The following is a 19,936-nucleotide window of genomic DNA, read 5'->3' on the forward strand; positions in this document are numbered from 1 at the left end:
TGAAATATACATATCTATAAATTTAAATTAATGTGGAGAGAGCTTTGGCACTGGGTCTTGCCAAGCAGACGGGTCATGTTGATCGGCGATGCGGTTCATAACAAAGGCGAGCGACTTTTTCCAACTTCTACAAGTCGCATTTATAACTATTTATCTAGATCCGAGTCCCTCCATCTCCCAAAGTCGAGTACATCCAACTTCCAAAAGGCATAAGCACACAACCAGGTAAAAATTACAGCACCATAGCCCCGACCATAGCAGCCATCACGGCCACGACACCAGCCGCATTAGAGGCAGGTGTAGCGGCAGCGTTGGGAGCGGACGAGCTGGTCGCGGCAGCAGAAGTGGAACTAGAACCACTAGCCTCGTCGGAGGAGGCGGAAACCTTCAAAGAAGTTGCGAGAGCGGCAAGACCAGAAGGAGAAGCCGTGATCATGCTATCATCAGCCTGAGTGCGGGACGCGGATGAAGAAGAAGATGCGGAAGACGAGTCCGATGACTCGGAAGTCTGCGTGGCGGAAGCGAGCACAATATCAGTTGACGATGCAGTCGATGCCACGGTGGTTGTAGAGGCAGCCTGTTTGCCATTGGGTCCATAGCCCTCGATGTAGTCGGGAGTCAGGGTTTCGGTTCCGCTGTATTGAGGACATCCGGGTTGGGTGGTTTTTGGGGGAGCGCGGCCGCCGCCGCAGTCGAGGAATGAGCAGATTTCGCCGGTGTCTGGGACGTACCAGAGGTAGCTGGCGTACCAAGTCTCGATTATGACTTTGGAGGAGACGCAGCCTTCGAGGTCAGTGCGGGCCGTGGCGAAGCTGGCAAGGCTGGTGAGGCCTAGGAGGAAAGAAAGAGTGACTGGTTTCATTTTGGATTTTAAAAGAGTGACAGGGCAATTAAATGAATGGGAAAAATATAATCAAAAGAGAAAAGTAGAAGAAGGGGGCCATTTATTAAGTAGAAGAATCAGTTTAAGCCTTTTACGGGGGTCGGGGTCTCGGCTCTTAAAAAATGAAGAGCCTCAGGGGTTCTTAGCTTCATTAGCTTACTTGTATTTTATTTGAGAAGAAAATTCATGTTTTTGAATTCGTTTTCACAGAAATACAATGTAGACCCCATTATCTTCACTCAAAAAAAAGGAAAATTCGACTTGGAGCCCGTGGACCAGGGAGACACTCACCTGGGCCCTAACTGGGCTCAAAAGAGAGAAGACCGCCATTGGACCGGTGACACACGGCGTGAAGACAGGTCAACTTTGTCTTGGAACCCGTGGGCCCAGGGAGATACTCACCCAAGCCCCAACAGGGTTCAAAGGAGAAAGAGACCGATGCCAATCGGAAGCTGGCCCACTGCGCGAAGCCGGGCCAACTTTGCTCAAGGGGTCGATGTACAAAAGAAAACACTAACAGAAAGCAAGAGATCAAAAAGAAACCGAATCACAGTAGAAGACGCAAATGCAAACCTAGGCCATGCGCTTGGACATAAACATACACCCCCGAAAGGAAGAACAAAGATGGAGAACATATGGAGAAGACATGAAAAAGAGATAGAAAGAAATCTAATTCTTGATCTCTTGGATCAGCTTGTGGAACTCTTGCAGTCTCTCACCCTTCACACGAACTGCCCAATGAGTGAGCTGGCCAGTCTCGTCGGGCACCAGGAATTGAACGCTGTTAGTAGTGAGCTTGTAGTCAAACTCTTTCTTCAGGAGAATGTTCAAGGTGACATTTCCACTCGGCTCAGCACGGGCGACGATTCGCGCACGTCCAGTAACAGGGTGCTTCAGAAGGCGGACGGGGCCGGTTCCTTTGGGCAACCAGGCCGTTTCAAGTTTGAAAACCCGGGATTTATCTTCGAACACAACAGTTTCTTCTTCCTCGCCGCCATTGCCCTTTGTCAGATCGAAAATTTCACCAGGCTCACCATCCTCATCTTCAGTGCCGGTGGGAGTGGACTGAGCAGGAGGGGCCGAAGGAGCGGCTATCGTGGGCTGTGGGAAGGAATTGGTCGAAGGAGCCATCGGTGCTGGAGTAGAGACCCGCCCAAACAGACTAGCGCCTGTAGAAGGAGGGGGAGGCGACGGCTTCGTCTTTTTTGCGGAAGAATCATCCTGGTCACTTTCATCCGCAGAGGCCTTGCGTTTGGGCGAGGTAGGCTTGGGTCCGAAAATGTTCTGCGAGGCTGGCTTGGGCCCGCCAAAGATGTTCTCGGGGGCCTTCACCTTCTTTGGGGGGGAATCATCATCGTCATCGCTTTCATCCGCAGAGGCCTTGCGTTTTGGCGAGGCCGGCTTGAGCCCACCGAAAATGTTTTGAGAGGCTGGGACTGGCTTACTGGATGATCCGAAAACCGAAGAGCCGCTGGAGGAGCTTGGAGGGCCTGCGCCATATGCACCAAAGAAAGGGGGTGGGGATCCAGGCTTGCCCCCAAAGAGTGCGGCATCTGCAGGTGAACGCTTGGCTGTTCCGACGAGAGTTGAGAATTCGGAGGAGTCCGGAGATGATTGAGGGAATGGGGGTTGGTTTTGCGAGGAAGACACAGAGGCACCGTTTGCGCCAGCAGAAGCAGACAACGGAGCGTTGAAGCGCGCAAATATGGGAGGAGTAGGATTGATAGTACCCCCAAGGTGCTGTGCAGGGGTGGCAGGGCTGGCAGACGTAGCAGGCTCCTTAGCGCTTTGTGGAGCAGTGTTATCATCGCTATCAACGAACTTGAAACCTTCGCCAGGAACGAAAACGGCACGCTTTTTAGACGCGGCTTCGAGTTCAGCGCGCTTCTTGCGTTGGCGTTCCTCGTCTTTGCGCTCCCACTCCTCCTCGTCATCCTCATCGGAGTCGAACTCTTCGGCCTTTCTTTTGGCCTTTGCATCAGATAATGTCTTGTCCGACTGAGACTTGAACTGTGCCGCAAAATCGGCGCCAGAGGCTGAACCAAACTTAGGGATTTGGAAAGCAGATGGGGTGGTCGAAGTGGCCGCACCATCGAACTTGGGAATTTTGAAAGCAGGGGCAACGGAAGTGGCTGCACCATTGAACTTAGGAATCTCAACAGCAGCCGAAGCTGGAGCCGGACACGGAGACGAAAAGCCACCAATATGGGCGGGAGAAGCGCTAGCGGAACTAGTCAGCGGAGCGGGAGTCGAGGTGGCAGAAACGACGGGAGCAGCGGAAACAGGAGCCGCAGGCGGAGTTGAAGGACCAGCAACCGCGGCGGAAGAAGCACCAACAGAAGTAGCCGCCGGAGCAGGAGCAGGAGCCGGAGAGGAGAAAGACTGGGCAAACTTGGAGGAAGTAGTAGATCCACTCGAAGGCTTGTTGGGGGAAGCTGTGCGTTTCTCATTCAAACTAGGAGGTGACAAAGTTGGAGGTGTCGGGATCCGAGGAGGTGCGTATCCATCAGATGCTTCCTTGGCAGCATCATCTTCATTGATGGCGGCGCGTTTGGCCTTTTCGACAGGGTTGATAGACCCAATAGGGAGACCAAGTTCACGGCGAAGTTCAGCATAAAGAATGAGGACTTCGTCGATATCATCAGTCATGGGGTTACATTTGGCGACCTCGCGCTTCAACGACTCAGTCAGGGCGCCGATCTTCATGAGAAGGTTGGCTCGCGTTTGAACCTCGCCCGTCGGATCCTCAGGGAAGAGACGTTTGAGGGGCATGTCGTCTGAATCTTTAGGTAAAGAATAGTCAATTGATACAGTAGACTCAGGTCGAGGGAAAAGACTGTCAGGGTTTGAGGCAGTGAAAGTCTTGGAGATAGTAGAAGTTGAGGAGGAGGGGAGAGAAGAAGGTAAACAAGACGAGCTTTTATGGTCGCGTGGAGACTGCACGAACGACACCTGAGGAGTTTTCGTCGCTCCTTCCGTCTGAGGTTCAGTAGACACCTTAGGGCCAGCAGTGAATGGGGTGGTCAGGGAGCTATTGACAGGTGCAAAGTTATTCTCTTTAGTCTCTTTATTGTGGTCAACTGCTGTAGTTGCACCAAAGGGAGAGGCGCTCGGTGCCTGGGGTTTTGCAGCCTGCTCTGTCGGCTTTGGCGCGAATGGGTTACTAGATGCATTCTGCCCTGACAGGTTCGCAAATGGATTGACAGGTGTCGCCGGGGCTGTCTTTTCTTCCCCAAGCTTCGACGGGGCAGGAGACGCCCCAAACAGTGAGCTGAATTGCGAGGTCTCTGCAGGCACAGGAGTTTGCTCTCCACTCGTAACTTTCGGCGTGAAAACACTACTCGCCGCTGATTGTTCCTTTTCAGTCTCTGCAGGCTTTGTGGCCACAGATGTTCCAAACATGGACTTGAACGGCTGGTCCGCCGCAGGCTTTGCAGCTGTTTCCTCAGCAACCGGCTTTGGCGAGAACATACTGCCAAATGCTGGCGAAGCCGTCTGCTCTTTTCCAGCCTCCGAAACCTTCGATGCTGCAGGTGTACCAAACATGGACTTGAATGGCTGGTCCACTGTGGGCTTTGCAGCCGCGTTCTCCACAGCCGGCTTTGGCGAGAACATACTGCCAAATGCTGGCGAAGCCGTCTGCTCTTTTCCAGCCTCCGGAACCTTCGATGCTGCAGGTGTACCAAACATGAACGGTGATGCCTCGGCAGCCTTTCCAGAAGTTTCAGTTCCAGTAATCTTCGGTGAGGAGAAACCGCCAAATGAACTTGGTGCTGACAACGTCGCAAACGGATTGCTTGCCTTTGGTTCTTCTGCCGCTGGCTTGGGCGCGAAAAGATTGCTAGCAGGCCCTGAGGCCTGAGAGCTGGAGGTCGACCCGAAAAGAGCACCAAAAGGCTTAGCCGCCTCTGCGGGCTTTGCAGGAGTTTGCTCCGCTGCAGTTATCTTAGGGGCAAACAGGTTGGTGCTGCTGGCTGAAGCCTGCCCAGAGAGATTCGCAAATGGATTGCTAGCTGTTGGCTGCTGTTTCTCTGCATCCGAAGGTTTCGAGGCGGTGGGCGTTGATCCGAAAAGAGCCTTGAAAGGTTGGGTCTCCGCAGGCTTGTCGGTTGGTTTCTCAGGCGCAGTTGCCTTTGGTGCAAATGGATTGCTGGCCAAATTCTGTCCTGAAAGGTCCGAGAATGAGTTTCCAAGGGCCGACGGACCTGCGGCTGGTTTCGGTGCAAATATGGACGCTCCCTTGGGCTTAGTATCGGGCGAAGTTTGCATGCTGTCATCTGCAGGCGAAGTCATATGTGTTGTAGACTGCCCAAATAGGGCGGGCTTTACTGGAGTGCTTGTGTTCTGTTGTGCTCCGAATCCACCGAACGACGGAGTGGACTGGTTTCCGGCACTGAATCCTCCAAAGCTGAATCCATTGGTAGTTGATTGAGAATTTCCGCCAAATGATGTGTCTACAGAAAAGGGATTGCTCGGTGGTGCAGATCCAAATGAAGTAGGGCCCGCACCGAAGCTGAATGACGCCTGACCACCCGCCTGGCCGTTAGTGCCCGACGAGAACATTCCACCCTGACTGGGCCCCGAGCTAGCCCCGGGGAAGCTCTGACTCTGAGTCTGACCAAATGTGAACCCAGTCGACTGGGTGGGTGCTGGTGCCGCGGCCGGGGCCACGGATGCGAAAGGGTTGAACGAAGCCGCATCAGATGCGCCTCCACCGGTTGTGGGAGTTGGAGCCCGGCGTCTGCGAACATCTTTGATTCTAAAAATTCCAGAAATATCTTCGGTCAGTTTGTGGTCATCTGCTGATATTTGATCTATCACTCACTTTCTGCTGGCTAGCTGGGCGGCGGTCGCCCGATGGGGTTTGTCATCGGGGGTGCTGGCCATCCCGAAAGAACCCTCGTCATCCTTGGACCCCTGAGGGCCTTGAGCTCCACGTTTCAACATATTAAGCGTATGAAAAGCGCTGTTGGTTGTATGCTTGCAAGCTCGAACTGCGCGAACTGCCTCGTATCCCTCGGAATCTATGCGAGTTGGTTTAAAGTCCTTCAATCAAGCCCAACTATTATAATGGACCTCGATATGATGTCGTGATGAGTTTCCTCACTTGCGGCAATCGAAGCAGGGAGCTTTCGGTGTGCGGCGAGGCTCTTTCCAACTCCGCAGCGACTCCGAAAAGCAACGGCTTCAATGAAGATTACCCTCCACTTATATCTTATCAATCGTGGATAGAGCAAAACCCAATTTGTCTCTAACGTCTTTGATGTGGTTGTGTTGTAGTGTTCGCGGTCCTCCGTGACACGTTCGAGATCCGTCGCGCAGGAAGCCGTCAGCACAACGAATGAGCTCTCGAGTTGGGAGAAGTGAGCTCGAAGACAAGTCGAGGACGGATTAATGTCCCTGATGATATTTGCCTTCTGATTTCGATATGTCCCACAAAGCAATGAAGGGAGGCACGACTGTTATTCTCTCTCTCTCTTTTTTTTTTTGCAGGAAGCATCCAAGGCGGAAAAACCAGATCACGTGAGAGATCTTGGCAATCAAGGTCCATGCTCCATGACTTTACAAGCTATTGTTTTGCCTGCATTGGATAAAGGGGGGTGTGATATGGGATTCTCAGAATTGATCACAATTGTCATGATTTCTTTGTGCAAGTTGATCATTCTCTAGCAAATGAAGCCACAGAAAGGTGAATATGCATTTCTGTGCTCAAATAAAAGCCCCGCTCACTTGATGATGCCGCTAAGCTTGACCAGCAAAATATCCACTTCAGCAACACTTCAGGGTGTACTTCGTACTAGAGCCTAAGAAGAAGACAAAGAGTAATGCTGTGTGCAACCGAGTCTGAGTCCATGTTTCTGTCGAATTTGGCCTGTGGGTTTAAGTGACTTCTATTCTCAACCTCTGGGATCTTTGAAAGGCAAGCATATTAAGGCAACCCCGAAACTCCGCGTGATGCTTGTCCATATTCTACCAGGGAATACAAAGCCAAGAACAGTGGAGGAAAAATCTTGGCTTCAGCAACACTATAATGTACACCGGAGGCCGAGAAGATAAAAGATGTGTAAAGCATGGTCCGAGTCCATGCGCCCATTGAAACCTGCCTATGGGTTCAAGGGCCTTCTGAACCCTTGAGACCTTTGAGAGGCAATTATACAACGCGGCTCCGAAACTCCGCGTGATGTATGCGGATATTATACCAGATAATACGCCAAGAAGAAGTGGGCTGCACGCCATGCGGGTGACCAGAAAATCATACTCTTCTGGGTAAGTCTGCCACTACTTTTATTCACGCTAAGAAAGTGTTTTAAGGTTACAATATCAAGGTGAACAAAGTCAAGTGTAACATATTTGGGACCTGAAGAGTCTCGTTGTGTTCCCGTGAGGATCATTGCTTAAAGGACCTTATTCTCATTTAAGTTAATTAGAGGGACGAGTTAGGGTTTGGATTTCAACCTCACCACTTGATCATACATCCTTGAATATAACTGGCTTCTCTAATAGGTCACACACACTCGTGGACTTAGGTCACATACCGCAAATGGTGGCTGCAATTTCTCAAGTCATTTTCCATCCCTATTGGGGAACGCTAACGGACTAGCAGCTTAGGCTTGGGGGTTAGCTTTTCTGCACAATGTGATGTGCTAGATATCGATTGGTTATTGGCTGATATGCAGGGTAGAGGCAGGGGACTTCATTTCTTGCGGGGAAAGATCAGCACTATCGCTTCATATTCTCATTTCCACCCGGACACTTCATTTCCACCTGGCATTTAACATCAGAAGGTAGAGAACATGGCGTGACAGGACATTTGAACTATTGAATTTCCGGAGACAAATAACCAATGGATACTCCTGGTCTACAGTCACTCGCCATATATTACTCCGTCTCGCGTGGTATTTCGAGGTGGGATTCCCTGATCTGTTTCGCTTCTAGCTGAAGATGCAGTCTCATTGGCTACGTCTCTTTACTATCATGTGCATGCGTGCATTATACGCTCGGTTCTATTGTCAAGATGGCCCAGAGGGCTCTATATAAACCATCTCTCCCCGGCCCTCATTGTCAACATTCCTCAAGCAAGCGACTCGCATGCACCCCCGTCTTGCTGACCTCCCTCCTCGGTGACTCCAGGTCAAGATGCATTATTCTTCTGTGATCAAGTATCTTTCTCTAGTAGCTTGTGCCAATGCACAGCTTCTAGAGATCCCGGCTGTGGATGCTATAGTCAGTTCTGCTATACGCCCCTTTGAGAAGTATATGGCCCTTAGTACTGCAACAAAAGTTGCCACGGCTGCTGCAGGTTTCAAAACCAAGGCCGCTGCGAGCACTAAGCACGAGGTTGCAGCGGTAGCAGCCGTAGACTCTCCGTACTGGCTAGCGGATATCGCTCATCAAGGAATCGCAGCCTTCAACTCGAACCCTCCTGGCTACACAGTGTTCCGAAATGTGAAAGACTACGGTGCCAAAGGTGAGCATTCAACGATTACTACTGAAATGTGAGAGTTTACTAAAGTATTTATAGGTGATGGTGTGACCGACGACACGGCTGCCATCAATGCAGCCATAAGTGCCGGCGGTCGTTTTGGCCCAGCAAGCAGACAATCTTCCACCACGACTCCCGCGATAGTTTATTTCCCATCTGGAACATACCTGATTTCAACCTCGATTATTGATTACTATTTCACCCAGCTGATTGGTAACCCGAACGCAATGCCAGTTATAAAAGCAACTGCAGGGTTTGTCGGACTTGGCCTGATTGACGGCGACCAATACCAAAATGATGGAAACCAGGGCTGGACATCGACGAATGTGTTTTTTAGACAGATCCGAAATTTGAAATTGGACTTGACCGGAATCCCTGCTGGTACTGCTGCTACTGGTATTCATTGGCCGACTGGCCAAGCTTCCAGCATCCAGAATGTTGTCATTGCTTTGAGTTCTGGGGCTGGAACGCAGCACCAGGGTATCTTCATTGAGAATGGTATGTTGATATCTGATTTATTTTTGAATCTATACTAATCCAGCACCAGGCTCTGGCGGCTGGATGGCCGATGTGACAATTACTGGTGGCCTTTATGGTGCGAATGTTGGCAACCAGCAATTCACAATGCGGAACATTGTGATTTCAAATGCAGTGACCGCGATCTCCCAGATCTGGGACTGGGGCTGGACTTACCAAGGGCTGTTGATTTCTGACTGCACAACTGCTGTTTCGATCAGCAATGGCGGTGCTGGGGCCCAGCTCGTCGGCTCGGTCAATATCCTTGACAGCACCATCAAAAACTGTCAGAACTTTGTCGAAACTGCTTGGCAGAGCTCAGACCTCTCAACTGGCAGTATCATTCTGGAAAACATTGATCTAAACAACGTCCCGGTTGCTGTCAAAGGAGTCAGCGGCACTGTCCTTGCTGGAGGTTCCACGACCATTAGCGCGTGGGGACAAGGCCACAAGTATACTCCAAATGGACCGACCAACTTCCAGGGCGCTTTCACTGCGCCGACACGCCCCAGCGCTTTGCTTGCTAGTGGATCGAACAGGTATTTTACCAAGTCCAAGCCTCAGTATGCACAATCACCGGTAGCTTCGTTTGTCAGCATCAGAAGCGCAGGCGCCAAGGGAGATGGTTCAACCGACGACACGACCGCCATTCAATCGGCATTGACATCTGCCGCGTCTTCAGGTAAAATTGTGTTCTTCGATCAAGGAACATACAAAATCACTAATACTCTTTACTTCCCGCCGGGCTCGCGGATTGTCGGCGAGGCATATTCTGTCATCATGGCCACCGGCAGTGTATGGTCGAGTATTACCAAGCCCGTTCCCGTGGTCCAAATTGGCAAATCTGGAGAGTCTGGGTCTGTGGAATGGTCTGACATGATAGTGAGCACTTCAGGCTCCACGCCGGGCGCTGTGCTCGTTGAGTGGAACTTGGCGGCGACATCAGGTTCTGGAATGTGGGATGTTCACACTCGAATTGGCGGCTTCCAAGGATCTAAGCAGCAGGTTGCTCAGTGTCCGACAAACGCAGCTGTCTCTGTGGACTGCCAGGTTGGTTACATGTCCATGCACATTACCAAAGCCGCCAGTGGTGTTTACTTGGAGAATGTCTGGCTTTGGACTGCCGACCATGACCTCGAAAGCCCAACCAACACCCAGATCTCCGTGTATACCGGTCGTGGTCTTTTGATAGAAGGAAAGAATGTCTGGCTGTGAGTGACAGAGGATCCTTACCATGTTCTTTCAAAGCTAACAATCGCGCAAGATACGGAACAGGCTCCGAACATCACTCGCTGTATCAATATCAGTTTTCAGGCGCAAGCTCGATCATGGGAGGATTCATACAGACAGAAACACCGTAAGTCATTCTATAGGATACCGCCCTTGCGTCTTCTGTCATAACCAATTGCACGTAGATACTATCAGCCAAAACCCGACGCAGCCAACGGCCCATACCCCACTAACCCGGCTCTCAACGACCCCGACTATAGTAGCTGTCTCGGCGGAAATTGCAACTCCCTTGGTCTTCGGATTCTCAATACCAAGGATGTGATTATCTACGGGGCTGGGCTATACAGCTTCTTCAACAACTATAGCACCACATGCTCCACATTCCCCCTTCCAGAGGATTGCCAAAGCATGATCTTCAGCGTTGAGGGCAGTACAACTGGACTGGTGGTATATGGGCTCAACACTGTTGGCACAAACTATATGATCGTAAAGGACGGTACTGCATTGGCGACGGTGGCCGACAATCTGGCTACATATGCTGCTACCATTGCGTACTTTACCTTTTGAGGTACAGGATTGAGTTCAGCAATGTCTATCTCCACCTGATTATACACTGAAAAGTCAAGACAAGGGTGGAATCTCCGGGGGACGGACATAGTACATATCACATATCCCAGTGGAACAAATCATACATATTCAAGGCTCGAAATCCCTTTATCTCATCGTAAGCTTTCATTTATGTAATTTTTCCTATTTTAGCTGCCGCTTTCCTGAGGGTCCTCATTTTATAATAAAAAACAAGATGCTCTCAATAGTCTCAAAGTTGAATATGTACACCCATCTAAGAAAATTCAAGGGAAATCGGATATGAATCCGGGGGTTTATAGATGAGGGGTCGGATACCCCGGAAAAAATAGTATATAAAGACCTCGGGATACAAGGACTTGTCTAACTCCCAACCAGGCACCATGACGAAAGAAGAAGAACCAATCTCGTTCGATTCCCTTCCACTAGACCCAACAGGCCCACAAGGGAATGCCTGGGGTCGATTTGGAAAAGATGATCAACTTGGGACCTTGAACTTGCTCACTCCCGATCGGGTCGTCCAAGCCGCGAAAGAAATCAAAACTGGCGTGCGAATCTCACTTGATTGGCCCTTGAGCATGCCTTCGCATCCAAGCTTTAATCGCCATCCATTCAAGCAGGAGATTGTTCTTCGAAATCCAAACTGTGTCTATGATGACATCTTGACATTTAATAGTCAGGGATCAACCCAATGGGATGGTTTCAGACATTACGGTACGTGACTGAGACTGAGCGTCTATGTTCTTGAGGTTACTACTTACTAGCTGGCGGTTCTAGCAAACCAGAAGACCCGACAGTTCTATAACGGACATACCACGGAAGAGATAGAGAGCTCTGAAACTATTGGAATGCACTGTATGGACCAGTTCGAACCGATTCAATCCAGCGCTAACCCCCGACCACTCTTATAGCCATTTGTGAACATGGTGGAATAACAGGCCGCGGCGTCCTTCTCGACTACGCAGAATGGGCCACCACAAACTCAATCACCATCTCCGCCCTCGAATCGGAGGCCATTACTATAGAGAGTCTAAAGCGAGTAGTGAAAGATCACAGTCTCAATTTTCGAAAGGGTGACATTCTGTTCATCCGCAGCGGTTTCACGGCTGCATACAACAAGCTAGACACTCAGCAGCGAAGGGACCTGGCACTCCGCTCATCGCCAGATTTCAGCGGTGTCGAGGCGACAGAGAGTATGGTGCGGTGGTTATGGGAACATCAGTTCTCTGCTGTCGCTGGTGACGCGCCGAGTTTTGAGCGTGCGCCTATAAGAGGTGCCCATGCGGATCCGAATTTCAATTTGCATGAGTGGGTGCTGGCGGGCTGGGGGACTCCAATTGGGGAAATGTTTGATTTGGAGAAATTGTCGGAGCATTGTAAGGCTAGTGGACGTTATAGTTTCTTCTTGTCCAGTATGCCTCTGAAGGTTGGTTTCTTGATGATTGGCTTTGTTGGGAATATGCTAATTTTGAATTTAGGTGATTGGTGGTGTGGCTAGTCCACCTAATGCATTTGCTATTTTCTAAATTTATTTTATTTGGAATTAATTGAAGGGATCTTTCACTCCAGCGAACAGAAATCCTGGCGGGATTGTCCCGCCGAGTGTCCCGCCGGGTGGAGAAGGACAACATCGTGAAGACCACGACTGACAAGTTGCATAATTACACAGTGGGAAAGATAGACCCGAGCCCTGTGGTAAAAAAGGTATAAAGTCTACATATATTCCTCTATAGCCCCTCCATCCTGAAAGCAGAAATTCTCAAATCATTCCATCTTCCCTTCAATATCTTCAAGACAGCCCTCCATTAACCCACCCACAATGCCCATCGAAATCCCCCAAGCCAGCTCCCTCAAAGACCTCTTCAGTCTCAAAGACAAGGTCGTGGTCGTCACCGGCGCCTCCGGGCCCCGAGGAATCGGTCTCGAAGCAGCCCGCGGCTGTGCCGAAATGGGCGGCAACATCGCAATCACATACTTCACACGACGCGAAGGAGCCGAAGCAAACGCCAAAGCCCTACAGGAGGAGTACGGTATCCGAGCCAAAGCCTACAAATGCGACACATCGAAATGGAACGACGTGCAAGAGCTGGTCGCGAACGTGATCGCCGACTTCGGCCGGATCGACTCGTTCATCGCGAACGCAGGCCGGACCGCTGACTCAGGTGTTCTGGATGGCTCGGTTGAGGCGTGGGAGAATATCATCCAGGCGGATCTCAACTCGGTCTTTTATTGTGCCAAGGCTGTTGGTCCGCATTTCAAGGAACGTGGCAAGGGAAGCTTTGTGATTACTGCTTCGATGTCGGGACATATTGTCAATTACCCACAGGAGCAGACTTCGTACAATGTTGCCAAGGCTGGGTGTATTCATATGGCCCGCTCGTTGGCTAATGAGTGGAGGGACTTTGCTCGTGTCAACAGTATTTCGCCTGGATATATCAATACCGGATTGGGAGATTTTGTGGATGCCGAGACCCAAGAGGGTTGGAATAAGATGATTCCTATGGGTCGTCAGAGTGATCCTAAGGAGTTGAAGGCGGCTTATGTGTACTTTGCTAGTGATGCTAGTACTTATACTACTGGTGCGGATCTGCGGATTGATGGAGGTTACATTTGTCGGTGACGAGTGTCTGCTTTGAAGATATGGAGAAGCTATTGTGTTGTTTCTTTGGTATTTGAGAGAATAAACAAAAACCGAAGACATTGCTACCTTCCTCAAATAGTTACAGAGTCAATGTCCCTCCATCAATAACAATATCAGTACCAGTGATGTATCGTCCTGCACGTCGACTACAGAGAAGAACAACAGCCCCAGTAATTTCCTCAGGGTCTCCCATCCGGCCCATTGGACAACGGGAATCCCAAATCTTTCTAATACCCGCCAAACCATCTCCGGCATTGAGAATAGTATCCATATAACCGGGACTAATACTATTCACTCGGATCCCATGAACAGCCCACTCCGCAGCCAGATTTCGAGTCAGATGCGCGACACCAGCCTTGCTCGCATTGTAAGCAGCCTGCGGCTGTGGGAAGTTGGTATAATGGGCGGACATCGACGCAGTGAACAAGATACACCCGCCTTTGCCCGAGGATTCCATTTTCTTTGCTGCGGCTTGGGCACAGAAGAAAGATCCATTCAGATTGACGTCTATGACTCTGTTAAATTGGTCGGGTGTTACTGTGAGGGATGGCTGGCAGCCGGGGATCCCAGCGAAGCAGCAGAGAATGTCAATGCCTTCCATTGTCTTATTTGCCTGCTCGAAAGCGGCTTCGATTGATTCGATTGATGTCACATCCAAGGAAATTTTGGTTATATTGGCAGAGGGAAACTTTGATTCTAGTAATTGAATTTGTCCTTCTGATGTCTCTAGGGTCGTGGGGAGGTCCATGATGCACAGTGAGGTGAGACCATGCTCCAGGAGAGCCTGTGCGGAGACAAGGCCTAGCGCTCCTGCTCCGCCGGTAATTATGGCTTTGCTGTGGACTTGGAATCGTGCTTCAGCCCGTGAGTGAGCAGATTCAAAAGGTACTGGAGTGAGGGGGCGAGTGAGGGGATTCGATCCCTCCGAAAGGGTCATGGTAGGAATGAATCTGGAAGTCAGCGAGGCTCGCTGGTCCTCAGTCGCTCCCACTGCTGAAGTATCGGTAGACATGTTGATTTTGTACTGAATTTCAAGACAAATAATAAGTGTTCTAGAGATTAGGGGATAAGTCGTTTTGACAATCGGCGAAAAGATGCAACAAGTGGGAACCACTTGGAGTATATGGGGTGACTAGAGTACAGTATAAGAAAAGGAAATGTTATTGACGATCACCTCCAAGTAGGTCGAAGCCCAAAACGGTTCAACTTGGAGCATTCACCTGCTGGGGAGCAGGCGGCTGCGAGGCGGGGAGACTTCCGCCAAAGCGGGGGGGATTCGTTCTCTACTGAAGCGGAAATGTCAAGACGTCGGAGTAGACCCATCCGAAATTTGCCAAGTAAACTGGCAAGGTATGAGGTTTGGTTTATTTCTTAATTCATTGCATTTTCTATATAGAGAACTAAGTTATGTATACAACCTATTGAGGTTCCTCATAGGAACATTTCATCCGCTCAATCACAACACATGCCCTTTCCTCACTTCTGTCCAAGCTCGGATTGTTCTGTTCACGGAGCGACAGTTTTCAGAATGACATCAGTCATTGCCAATAATTTCTCCTCTTCGAGTCTTCGGCCAACTAGCTGCAGGCTTACTGACATGCCATGCACGGACTCGGCAGAGTCTAGCTCTATTAGTACTTGAATACGCTAAGATGTTGAGTATGAGCCACTTACAATCTTTTTGAATCTTCGCATCCATATCACTCAATGCCTTATGGTCAGTATATGCTGCATCAATAGTCTTATCGGTCTTCACACCACAAGGGAACGAAACAGCCGGATAATCCAGGAGATTGAAGACGCATGTATACCCGGCGTAAGCAAATTTGCCGTTCTCAGCGCTGCTGTATGGAGTCGTGGGGCCTATAAAAAAATGGTTAATAAAGAAGGCTGCCTCGCTGAACCGGCAGGACTTACATAGAAGAGCATCGATGCCAGTCTCATTCCATCGATCCAAGTAAGCTCTGCACAGAGCGTTGCGACGAGCATGAATCTGCCATAGATCGTACACGCTTATTTCCTTTGCATCCTCATAGGGCTTCATTTCCGGGCGAAAGGGCTCCCCTGTTGGCTCAAGAAGATCCCGTACAGATTTGCCCCCGTCTGCGAGGAACAAGCGTCCGAGTATCATTAGCATCTCCATGTGCTCAGTCGACGGCCAGTCGACAATCTCGTGACCAGCTGCCTTTAACTTCTCGACGGTCTCCTTTAGTGCACGAGCAACAGGAGGCGTTGGGGAAATGAATCCATCGTCCCAGAGGACACCAATCTTGAGAGACTTCTTTGGTTCCACAGAGCGCCAGGGGATCGGGAGACATTTCGGGTCGCGGAGCCAGGGCTCTAGGCTGAGAATGGTGCTGGACCAGTAAACAATTTCTTCTAGAGTCTTGGCTATCGGACCGCTGACTCCAACTACGGACTCCTGGCCTTCCAGACAGGCGCGTGAGCGAAAGTTGGGAAAGCGCCCCGCGGAGGCACGGATGGTGAAGGTACCGGTGCAGGCTGCTGGCATACGGAGGGAGCCACCTAGTAGAATTATCAGTATTGTTCTTTGTGATAGCTTTTCGGTGTTGATACATACCGATATCGCTACCCACGCCAAGCCGACTACCACCGAATGCAATCAATGCAGCTTCGCCCCCAGATGAGCCTCCAGTAGTGAGACTACGGTTATGTGGGTTGACCGTGCGGCCGAAAAGATTGTTCACGGACTCAGATATCATCATGGCAGTTGGCACATTGGTTTTGCAGTAGAGCACCGCACCGGTTTCTAGGAGGAGATCCACAACCGTACTATTGTAGGTAGCAGGCTTGCCCACTAAGGAGGTGAATCCAATAGTTGAATCATACCCAATAAAGTTGAAATTATCCTTGAGAGAGATAGGTAGGCCATGGAAGGGTCCCTTTGTCTTTCCGGTTTGTTGGAAATAGAGATCGAGCTCCTTAGCCTGTATGATGGCCTTGTCGAAGAAGATTTCCGACAAACAGTTTGTCTGCGTCAAATTAGGCATTGTTCATATGGTATCTTTGGGGGCAGAAATACCAATTGTTGGGCCACTGCCGCAGTCTTACAGAACGCCTTGGTCACTTCCTCCGACGTCCATGACCCCGAAGACAGATGCGATAAAATCGTCAGAGCAGAAATTGAGGTAATTTCTAGTTCCCGTTCGGTGAAAAATCCGGATTCCCGAGGGAAAGTGGTCACATCCAACTGATCTTCCGGGGGAAAGATGGCAGCAGGGATAACCCATTCGGCTGGGATTGAATCCTTGAGCGCTTGACGCTTTGCAGCGGCAATTGATTCCCACGACATGATGATAGGGGCTATGAAGTTGATAAGGGAAGATTAATACCTAGAAGCACCGTAAATAGCATTTTATATGTTGACCGTGGATGTGGGGCCCATGTGGACCAGCATATTAGGTATATGTCGAAGGTTCGGTCCAAACTGCCAAACACGTGGATGGCGTGATAAGCCGGTTGGGTTAATCATAATCCAGCAATCAACTGCCGATAGCGAGGGCATCTGAGACACAGACTAATATTTCCTCTTTCGGATTTAGTTCTTCCGGGGTCTGGACCTCCAATCTTGATAAGCCGGGGATATCTAGGCTTCGGGAGCTAGAGCTATGCATTCAGACAAGGATTATGCTCTTCTAGAGCTCTATAGACTTGGATTTATGCCGCTAGATTTATGTCTTCGGAGCTATCTATGTCATCAGCACTCCGTAGGCCTAATGGAAAAATATCAGTAATGAATCAACACCATCCTTTAGTCCAAAAAAAACCGTAGGCGCTTTGGATCAAAACCACAAATCATTCATCTTTTGTAAAAGTCTCGCTTCTGACTTGAAAAGGCGGAGTAAGTTCACTTGGACCTTGTTTGTGCATGAGACCGCCTGGCATATCCTCAACGCCTTGGTATTCGGCTTTCTTACCAGGAGCACTATAGCTCCAGGCAACACTATCGCAGCCAGTGCTCATGGTGTTGATTGCAATCTATCTTGGCTGAGCGATAACACTCACAGGCATTTGCTCTCGGTCATCCTCACGGACCAGGAGTGATTGATTGCAAACCACGTTCGCAACGAAGCTCAGGGAGAAAGGCAACGGTGATCACTGACACTTGCACTGTGGCGAAGATATACGATAGAGCAAAATGGTGCAATTGGCACAATTTTTACCCCAGGGTTATCACCTAGAGTTGATACGTGGATTCCGGGGTTGGTATTATTCCCGAGGTAACCCCAGATGGAATAGTTAGACCCACCATCTCCAGGTCCGTCAGGCTTTATTAGATTGATTTCCCGAGGGCCAACCAGATGCCCAGCAGATATCATCGTCACAGACTGGGGCTATTGCGCCTTCTGACGCCTTATCTTCACACAGAGATAGGACAACCTCATCTTCTAGGCTTGGTGAGAACATCATTCAGATGTTAACCAATGTCAAATAGGGGGCCGTGAGAATATATAGACTTTGTTGAATGCATATGTATCTTCGATATCCTAGGCAATACTTTCCATTTGCATAGCAATTTTACTCCTTTCACACACAATTTCTATTTCAATTGGAAAGCATCATGGAAGAGCATAGGCCAGACCCAGAAATGGGGGAGGAGAAAGACGTGCTCAAACCCAACGCGACTGAGATTTTTGATTCTCACAATGAGAAAGCGTTGATGCGCAAAATCGACTGGCAGTATGAGATACCATTCTTGACTATCTAGGTATAGTCCAACTGACTTGTATGCTTTTAGCATCCTTCCCATCATGTTCACTGCCTATATGCTTCAGTTTCTCGACAAGACAGCGTTAGGATATACTGCAATCTTTGGAATTCAGCAATCATTGGTATATATACCTTGCATCATGCTAAAGGTTAACTACTGACAGCGAGAAAACAGAAACTGGTTGGTGATGAATATTCATGGGCTTCCAGTGCATTCTACTTTGGTTTCTTGGTGGCATCATACCCGGTATCATTATGCTTCGTCAAATTTCCAATCGCTAAATTCCTCTCTGTCTCCTTGTATGTGGCCGACTTCTCTCCCAGAATTCATATTCAAAGCTCACATTGAGACTTCTAGTGTTATATGGGCCGTGATCCTGGCGTGTCATGGCGCCACGTCCAACTTTGAGGGTCTCATATCCCTTCGGGTTTTACTTGGGGTTTTTGAAAGTACAATCAGCCCTGGTCTGTCCCTGCTCACTGGCCTCTGGTATAAACGGTCTGAGCATGCCTCCAGACATGGAATCTGGTTTGCAGGAAATAGTGTTTCGTCTATTTTTGGTGGGCTGTTAACGTACGGTATCGGACATATCAGCAACTCGGTTGAACCATGGAGGGTACGTTGCTTAGCATCCAAGCATCCTATGTACAACTCTCACTTCTGCCGAAACTAATACTGAACAGTGGATATTCATCATATTCGGCATCATAACCTTTGCATATGGAATCGTCTTCTATATCTACCTACCAGGCAGCCCCCGCAACGCCCGTTTCCTTTCTAAAGAGGAAGGAGAGTTCATTCATCAACGTGCTCAGCAGGAATCACACACCACAGTTTCGCATAAATGGTCACAAAGCCAATGTATCGAAGCACTTATGGACCCGAAAACTTACCTGATTTTTGTGTACTCCATGGCGTCCAGCATCCCCAATGGAGGTCTCACAAGCGTAAGAATAACTAGACCGTCATTCCTCAAGCCCAACTAATTTTTTATCCTCCTGCAGTTTGGAAGCATTGTCATTGCCGGATTTGGATACTCGACTTTCAACACTCTCCTCGTTGGGTTACCCACCTCGGTGTTCACTCTCATCTGGGTGGTTCTGGCCACGATCATCGTTACGAAGTTCCGCAAATCACGTTGCCTCACCGCTGCTGGCTTACAGCTGATCAGTTTGGCTGGCTCTATCATGGTCTCTCAGATTGATCCCACACAAAAAGTGTCTCGATTGGCTGGAATGTGGCTTTTCCCTGCATATTCTGCCGGTGTTCCTATTGTCCTGAGTATTATTGCCTCTAACGTGGCTGGATACACCAAAAGGACGACGGTCACTGCGGTGATGTTCATTGGAAATTGTGCTGGTAACATCACTGGTCCTTTTCTCTTCTTCTCTGATGAAATGCCCGACTACGGGGTGAGTGCTCCAACTTGACTCCATGGCAGATGAAAATCAACTGACGATGAGCAGAGTGCCTGGATTGGGATTATGGTTTCCCTGGCTATTTCCTTCGTCTCTATTCTTGCCTTGCGTCAGCTATTCCAGTTCCAGAACCAGCAACGAGATCGCCGACAGAATGTCAAAATAGACCCCGAATCTCGTCAGGAGTTTGAAACCGAGGAGGTTGTTGCACTCGATCGTGCACTCGATCAGGATGAAACTGACTGGGAGAACCAGAGCTTCCGCTATTTTTTGTAGTGACTTTGCTGTACCTTTGAGCTTGTATATATTCTGCCTGTCATCTAGACCTATACCAGACTCCGTTGTAAAAGGGTTGGTCACAATCAAGGCTGAAGGGAATTTAAACCGGCGTCATGTACCTGGGTAATACGTAGGAACCATTTTTCGAAGCCGAATTAACATCAATTAA

At 49.5% G+C, this 19,936-nt stretch overlaps 8 protein-coding genes across 8 annotated transcripts; 4 read left to right on the top strand and 4 right to left on the bottom strand.

Moving 5' to 3' along the window:
- Positions 1 to 232: 232 nt before the first annotated feature.
- On the bottom strand, positions 233 to 862 carry N7500_002657 (putative cell surface protein; the record flags this gene model as incomplete). The annotated part of the gene is made up of 1 exon (XM_056673803.1): positions 233 to 862. One exon carries the CDS (start codon positions 860 to 862, stop codon positions 233 to 235), a length of 630 nt encoding a protein of 209 aa, XP_056534328.1.
- A 690-nt stretch (positions 863 to 1,552) lies between these two features.
- N7500_002658 (uncharacterized protein) lies at positions 1,553 to 5,830 on the bottom strand (the record flags this gene model as incomplete). Its single annotated transcript, XM_056673804.1, has 2 exons — positions 1,553 to 5,642; positions 5,709 to 5,830. 2 exons carry the CDS (start codon positions 5,828 to 5,830, stop codon positions 1,553 to 1,555), a joined length of 4,212 nt encoding a protein of 1,403 aa, XP_056534329.1.
- A 2,190-nt stretch (positions 5,831 to 8,020) lies between these two features.
- Positions 8,021 to 10,679, top strand: N7500_002659 (glycoside hydrolase family 55 protein; the record flags this gene model as incomplete). Its single annotated transcript, XM_056673805.1, has 5 exons — positions 8,021 to 8,351; positions 8,406 to 8,864; positions 8,914 to 10,093; positions 10,147 to 10,239; positions 10,298 to 10,679. 5 exons carry the CDS (start codon positions 8,021 to 8,023, stop codon positions 10,677 to 10,679), a joined length of 2,445 nt encoding a protein of 814 aa, XP_056534330.1.
- A 398-nt stretch (positions 10,680 to 11,077) lies between these two features.
- N7500_002660 (uncharacterized protein) lies at positions 11,078 to 12,223 on the top strand (the record flags this gene model as incomplete). The annotated part of the gene is made up of 4 exons (XM_056673806.1): positions 11,078 to 11,411; positions 11,475 to 11,552; positions 11,609 to 12,123; positions 12,176 to 12,223. Coding segments are annotated over 4 exons (975 nt in total), but the record flags the coding sequence as incomplete, so codon positions are not given.
- Positions 12,224 to 12,516: 293 nt separating this feature from the next.
- On the top strand, positions 12,517 to 13,317 carry N7500_002661 (SDR family oxidoreductase; the record flags this gene model as incomplete). Its single annotated transcript, XM_056673807.1, has 1 exon — positions 12,517 to 13,317. One exon carries the CDS (start codon positions 12,517 to 12,519, stop codon positions 13,315 to 13,317), a length of 801 nt encoding a protein of 266 aa, XP_056534332.1.
- A 100-nt stretch (positions 13,318 to 13,417) lies between these two features.
- Positions 13,418 to 14,350, bottom strand: N7500_002662 (uncharacterized protein; the record flags this gene model as incomplete). Its single annotated transcript, XM_056673808.1, has 1 exon — positions 13,418 to 14,350. The coding sequence occupies one exon, from the start codon at positions 14,348 to 14,350 to the stop codon at positions 13,418 to 13,420; it is 933 nt and encodes a 310-aa protein (XP_056534333.1).
- A 494-nt stretch (positions 14,351 to 14,844) lies between these two features.
- Positions 14,845 to 16,651, bottom strand: N7500_002663 (uncharacterized protein; the record flags this gene model as incomplete). The annotated part of the gene is made up of 5 exons (XM_056673809.1): positions 14,845 to 14,960; positions 15,013 to 15,201; positions 15,256 to 15,864; positions 15,920 to 16,331; positions 16,382 to 16,651. 5 exons carry the CDS (start codon positions 16,649 to 16,651, stop codon positions 14,845 to 14,847), a joined length of 1,596 nt encoding a protein of 531 aa, XP_056534334.1.
- A 1,269-nt stretch (positions 16,652 to 17,920) lies between these two features.
- On the top strand, positions 17,921 to 19,764 carry N7500_002664 (Major facilitator superfamily domain general substrate transporter; the record flags this gene model as incomplete). The annotated part of the gene is made up of 7 exons (XM_056673810.1): positions 17,921 to 18,039; positions 18,098 to 18,191; positions 18,245 to 18,369; positions 18,428 to 18,686; positions 18,754 to 19,017; positions 19,075 to 19,482; positions 19,537 to 19,764. 7 exons carry the CDS (start codon positions 17,921 to 17,923, stop codon positions 19,762 to 19,764), a joined length of 1,497 nt encoding a protein of 498 aa, XP_056534335.1.
- Between the last annotated feature and the right edge of the window lie 172 nt (positions 19,765 to 19,936).

This window comes from Penicillium coprophilum, assembly GCF_028826855.1.
Source record: "Penicillium coprophilum strain IBT 35676 chromosome Unknown utg000002l_segment0_segment1, whole genome shotgun sequence".
Taxonomy (NCBI): domain Eukaryota; kingdom Fungi; phylum Ascomycota; class Eurotiomycetes; order Eurotiales; family Aspergillaceae; genus Penicillium; species Penicillium coprophilum.